The sequence below is a fragment of the Odontomachus brunneus genome, unplaced genomic scaffold, assembly GCF_010583005.1.
Source record: "Odontomachus brunneus isolate Ranch 3 - 2012 unplaced genomic scaffold, Obru_v1 Obru_scaffold_082, whole genome shotgun sequence".
Classification (NCBI taxonomy): Eukaryota; Metazoa; Arthropoda; class Insecta; order Hymenoptera; family Formicidae; genus Odontomachus; species Odontomachus brunneus.
Window position 1 is genome coordinate 1,126,191 of NW_022639532.1, and position 6,370 is coordinate 1,132,560.

The window sequence follows — 6,370 nt, forward strand, 5'->3', positions numbered from 1 at the left end:
TATATATATATATATATATATATATATATATATATATATATACTCAATATTTCTATACATATATATATTTTTTTTTTATGTTAAAAGTTTAAATATTTAATTATATAATTTTATACCTTACTTTTTACCTTGACACGAGACACTCATATTTGCGTTCAGAGTTCGGTGAGAGTTTTTCGGTTGAATCGCGATTACAGAGATACAGTATGCCACAGGTATTATATGATTCAACAATTTCAAATGAAAACCTGACGTCAGACTTCAAGTAACGATTGTCGATACACGTCCGAGTGTCTCAAATGAGGCAAGTTTCAAGTGACCGTTATTAATACGGTTATTATTTCCGATTATTGTCTCCTAACGATCAGTCTTTCGTCAAACTCGCACTTATCGCCAGAACGCGGCGATTGTGTAGAAAGCTGAAAACTTAAGCGGGAAGTGAAAGTTTTCTCGTTAGAGATGATCATACACGCTGAGCTTACACGTCGTGCACACGTCGCACGCTTTCGGGAAACGGGAAATGCGCGACGGACGGATTTCCGACTTACACGGCGTGTTATAGTAATGCGCGACGATTTACACGGAGGACGTTTCGCGACGTGTTATTTATAGGCTGACCTTTATGTTTACTTATCGTAACGAGCGCTCCGTCGCTCCAAAGAGGACTCGTTTATTTTATGTGTTTAAACTTTTCCTCATTGATTTCTCTTCAATGATATTTCTCACTCGGAGGATCCCTTTCGATTGTATCTCGAGGGTAACGTACAGTCACCCAATGCACGTGAGAAATATGCATAATATCGGAATGTTGGTACAACCTGCGCATACATTTTGCAGTTTTCCTCCTTTTTTTTACAAGCGTAAATTAGTCGCGACAAGTATATTTATCCCGAGGACGTAGCGTTCAGTTAAGCAAGGAAAACATTTTCAGAATTTATTATATACCTATCGACGAAAGGATAAAAAGAAACGTCTGGTATACCGAGAGAAAAAGTATCTAAGAAATAGCAGATATTTATATTTAATGGATACTAGTGGCATGTTCACTTGAGCTCTCCAAGCTCTTTCATTCAAATAGAATGAATAATTGTTTTTTTAGGAAAGCTTTTCCTAAGGTTTTAAGAAAATACACATTTTCTTGCTTGAAACAATATTTTATACTGATATAAGTGATGATATGTCATATAATGCCCACCGCAAATAAAGGTTTTTTTTGCTGTGTCTTAGATATTTTTTCTCTCAGTGTGATATAATGTTGATGATTGTCATTGAAGTGTCGTTTTAGAATGTTTTTTAGTTTACACCAGTTTTTTTTAGAGTACACATTTTTTTTCATATCAATAATTACTGAAAACTACTCGTGTCACTTTGTAATGGATATCCAAAAGTGCGCCTTTCCAACGTTGTTTTGGTAAACAATGGGAGTCGTAAAAAAAAGCATTGATAGATCGTTCGTGTCTTTGACGTTTTTTGATTAAATTTTGTGCTAGGAGAAAGTAAAAAGAATAAACTTTGGCAACGCCCGATTTTGCGCAGGATTGAGGGAAAAATATGATTGGTTTTATAGTTCGTTTGCGGCCCGCCCGATGGGCTTCCTGAGTGGTCGGGTTTATTGATAAATACGTTGACGCTTGCGAAACAGATTATATGTTACATTCACGGGTGCTTAAACAGCGATTTCTGCATGCTTTAATGATTCGTTTCATATGAATCATTGAATGCGCCATCGCGTCTCAGTGCACATTGGTATATTCGTTGAAAACAAAGCGTCACCATCAGCGTATCTGTACACACGCGGAATGAATCGTTCGTTGCTTTCTTCATTCGGTATTAAGCATCTTTGTCGTTAAACGTCAAATTATAGCAGGATTATGTGTTTGTTTTCGCGCAGGATCGGCGGCGGATAATGCGGATCTGGAGGCGGCTGATGAAATTTTAGAAGTGAACGGTCGCACCTTGGGAGATGCAACTCATAACGAAGTCATTCAATACATACACGAGGTAATGCATTGTGGTTTTTCTTCCTTTTTGGTGGTCAAACTTGTCGGTTTAAATAAGTTGATCAAGAAGTTATCTATGTGGGATACATATGTTTTCTTCTTATGTGTTTAATTCTAATTGTAATCGATTGTATTTGTTTGTTTCAAGCGCATCAGCATATTTTCTTTTTATTCAGACGCACAATTCTGCACTTGATTCCAATAAATTGCATTTGTTTGTTTCAAGTGCATCCAGTCCCGGTCGATATGTCTGCGTGTCCGGAGAAGAGGCGGCAGCAAAATGGGTGAGTCGATTATATATTTGTAATATTCGTATTCTCAATTTGCGCGCGGTGGCGGCAAACAGGTTGATCGAAACTTTAAAGAGCAGAAATAAATAAAGAGCGGAGAAGATAGGGTGGTATCTTCTTCTTTGCAAAGTAAAACACGAGCGTTTGCAACACGAGCGGGGATAATTTTCGTGAAACTGTTCATCAGGAAGATTTCGGGGATTATAATAAATGGATAACAAACGTAGAATAATCAAAAGCTCGTATAGAACGAGGAAAGAGCAAGGCAATCTAGGATTAATCGGAAGTAGCTGCTCGCTTTTCATTTGAGTTCACTTATGCCTCGTTATTTCAAACGTTGCGACGTGTTATTCTTTGAACAGGTGTTTTTAAAGCAAATGAGACATTCCATTCCGTCGGGCGGTATTATTGTTTTATCACGAATGTCCCTCGAGCAAACACACACGAATTCGAGTGCACGGCTGGCTACGATCGATCTCTACTCGCGCGTTATCTCCGTTTGTCAGACAAACGCATAACATTTGATCGTTATTGTGTGTCACGCGCAATGGAAGAGTTAACGGGGATAAAAGTAAGACTTTGGTCGTAGATAAGCGAGTTGCGACAATGTAAACTCAGACCCGATATCTATACATTTTCGTCTGCTCGACTTTTCCTCGAGTGATAATCAAAATCACGGTTGAAGCAGCACCTGAATAGAACAGCCAAGCGGCTCTAAAGATTCTAAGGTCATACAAACCTACGAGCTGGAAATATCTTATTAATCTCAACTGGCGAAAGATAACAAAGTTTCCCTATAGTGGGTAGCAGGACATGAAAGGAAATACATGAAAATAAATGGCAGATATACTAGCAAAGGTGCTGAAACAATATTTATTGAACCTGAACCTGAATACGGTCTCTCCAAGAATTACATCAAAAAAACATTATACGATGGAAGAGGAGAGAAAAAAGTAAGCTTTGGCAAGTATTTCTTGGCCACAGGCACGCCAAAAGCTTTATTAGCTTAGACAAGGAGGACCAAGGAAAAGATATCTTTAACCTCAGTAAGAGGGAAATTAGTGTTTACGGGACTTTTGCTGCAAGGTACTGCTCCCTGAAATATCACCTACAGAAGATAGGCAAAGCTGAGGATTACATAGTCAATTCTGTGCGGAAAAGTTTGAAACGGTAGAACACATATTATGCCCTGCAACCTGCCAGCGCAAATTAACTTATACTGGAAAGGCGACAATAACACCTAAAGAATTGAAGGAAACACATATTTAAAAATATACTGGCAGCTTAAATTTGGTAAAAAGCACTAAAAGTGGTAACAAGGGAAAAGTTATAAAAGAAGAAAGTTTGGTTAAATTGACCAAAAAGAAGCCTTAAAACCTACTTCCCTCTTAGTAACATCAACAATAATAATAATAGCACTGAACAGATCTGTAAAACTGGAATCACATGGTACACGATTTCGTATTTTCTGCCATGTTCATGCTGATCGACATGCAAATAGTTCAGTTCACTGCATGAATCGCTATTGTATATTGGCAGATCTACGCAGTGAACTAAACTGTTTACAGCTTGTCAGTTAGTGCGTACATGTATGTGAAATCGCGTATCGTGTGATTTCAGCTTAAAAAAATTGTTCATTTTACGTACACATAACAACATTTCACATAAGTAAGTTACACATTATTGCCGTATAATGATTACAATTTCTCTTTAGTCTTTAATATGACGAGCGCAAACGATAACGTAATGATCCGTTCGTATGAATGGTGCCGCTATATCCCGCAAGCACGCTGATAACGGGTTTATCGTAATCGATTTCAACCTTGCATCCGCGAAGTGAATATTGAATGCGAGTTAATTCGTTCAACCATCCTATTCACATCCATGTCGCAATTTGTACCAGTGCTTATCCAAATCTAATTATCGTGTGTCAATTATTCCAATCATTACTTATTTATCCGTTTTGTTCAAGCGTACTTATAGCGTTGCATTCGTTTCAATTTGTCACATAACGTACAGCATTGCACGCGGCTCGTCTCGTTCGCGTTATCGTTTACCAAACCGAATCTCCGACTCGAATACATATTTGCAGTGTCGTCGGACACGTTTAATATAAGTGATAAGAGCGCATTTGAAAGCGCGCCGAGGACGCGAGATGTCGAATAAGGGAAAACGCTCAATAGCCGGCACTCGTTGGAGCACTCACCGGTTTTCGGCACCCTTGCTTGGATCCTATCGAGTATCAAGATGTACGCGGAGTTAATTATTCATGAATGTTAATTATTCATGAATTATGAATCAATTGTTACTTATTATTTAGTTGTTCGTGCTCTCTTGAACTCTCATATATCTTAATATCCGATCACATCCGTGCAAAAATACCGTGAAAACAGATGTAGTGCCGGACGTTTTCCCCTGGTTGGCGCGCTTGGCGGCGCGCGCAAAATTTGAATGGCGCTCAGGAAGATCGTCGACCGATCTCGGGAGGACTCGTGCGAACTCGGCATTCGCCAGGTAAACCGCTCGAGGCAGGCTGCTCGCGTACGGTATCGCGGCCAGGTATCCGCCAGGGGTGGGAGGAATGGAGAATCGCGGGGCGATAGGCGGGCAGGTAGAGTCAAACGAGGCAACGGTTGCACATGGCGGCCCAGGCGGCATAACCTTCGAATGGTTACTTGTTGTCGCGCTCCGCTCCGCGCCGCGCTCGACAGTACGGAGCAGACATTCGTACGCGCGATTTCGCGCTCTGTCCCGCGCGCGCGCGCACGCACGCACGTCCTCGGCACCGCGAACGGTGCTCTCGCTCGACGACGACGCGCCCCACGACGACGTGCCCCACGTCGCCACCTCGCCTCGTCGTCTCGTTTCGCGGAGATCGCCGCGGCTTTCGCCGAGATCGTCGCGGTGAAATCGCGCGGCGTGTGTTGTGACTTCGCGTTCACCAGTTTCTGCGCGTTCCACCAGCCGACCGTCGCGGAGGAGCCACGGCGCGTGCCACGGCGATCGCGAGGAAGAATCGCGGCCCGCGAGTGACGACGAGACCTCGCGGGTCGGAGGTGAACGGTCCGTGAAACTGTGCGCACGTGGAGAAGGGGTGCGCGTCCGTGAAAAATTTGTGTCCCGTGTTGCTGCATCGAGTGGTGGTGTTGCGAGCGACTTGGACACGTTCCCGCCTCCAGGACAACGAACACAGGAGCAAAAGGCGAGTCTGTCTTTCTCAGTTCCTCTTTCTCTCTCTCTCTCCGTCTCTCTTTCTTTCTCTCCTTCTCTCTCTCTCTCTCTCTCTCTCCTCCATCGTCGTCGTCATTCCGGCGACCTGCCGATCTGCCGAAGGTAACTGCTCCTTTTCTCCTCGTCTCGTTCTTTTCGCTCCTTTCTCGGCACTTTAACAGCGGTCCCGCGCTGCTCCGTCTGTCTCACGGTGACTCTTGTGCTTTCGGGGCCGTTGCGCGGTACCGAGGAGTCGGTACCAGAGCGTGCCAATGCTTCTTTCTCCGTTCGTCGTCCTTCCTCTCACTCCCTTCCTCTTTCCGCCGTCTGTCCTCTCCCTCTCTTCTTCTCCCCTCTCTCTCTCTCTCTCTCTCTCTCTCTCTCTCTCTCTCTCTCTCTCTTCCCGTCTCTTGTGACATGTCGACTTCGCAATACTCGCGCGTCGCTTATTTCCAATACATACCTCGTCGCTCCGCGGTTTTCGAATCGCTCTTCTAACATTCTCGCTCTGGTATCGCGCTTTATAGCTTGCCTCTTATCGCTTACTCCGCGCGATCGTACGGTCGATTGGCGATCCGGCCGCTTTAATATTTACATTTTAATAACGTACACACCTTGATTTATCTTCTTCTTTACTTATTCACGAAATCGAACGACACGAGCCTCCTTGTGTTTGTATCAACATCGCGACTAACTCGAAGAGCTTGTTATATTTTATCTGCCCGCACACACTCATTCTTTTTCATCTATTTATCCGTCCGTGCAATCTTTTTTTGTAATCCTGCATTATTATCCTGGCGGAATCTTCTCGTCGAGAGAGAGAGAGAGAGAGAGAGAGAGAGAGAGAGAGAGAGAGAGAGAGAGAGAGAG

The 6,370-nt window shown here is 43.2% G+C and overlaps 1 protein-coding gene across 7 annotated transcripts in view; it reads left to right on the forward strand.

The window, feature by feature from the left end:
- LOC116847740 (serine-rich adhesin for platelets-like) overlaps window positions 1-6,370 on the forward strand; it is a 74,971-nt gene that overhangs the window by 5,434 nt on the left and 63,167 nt on the right. For 5 of the 7 annotated variants that reach the window (XM_032823059.1, XM_032823052.1, XM_032823054.1 and 2 more), the window contains exons 2-3: window positions 1,892-2,001; window positions 2,227-2,284. In XM_032823059.1, the coding sequence (XP_032678950.1) occupies window positions 1,964-2,001; window positions 2,227-2,284 (96 nt within the window). In that variant the 5' untranslated portion in view covers window positions 1,892-1,963. Of the gene's footprint in view, window positions 1-1,687; window positions 1,828-1,891; window positions 2,002-2,226; window positions 2,285-6,370 lie in introns of those variants that run through there. The other 2 variants (XM_032823057.1, XM_032823055.1) reach the window with 2 other exon arrangements.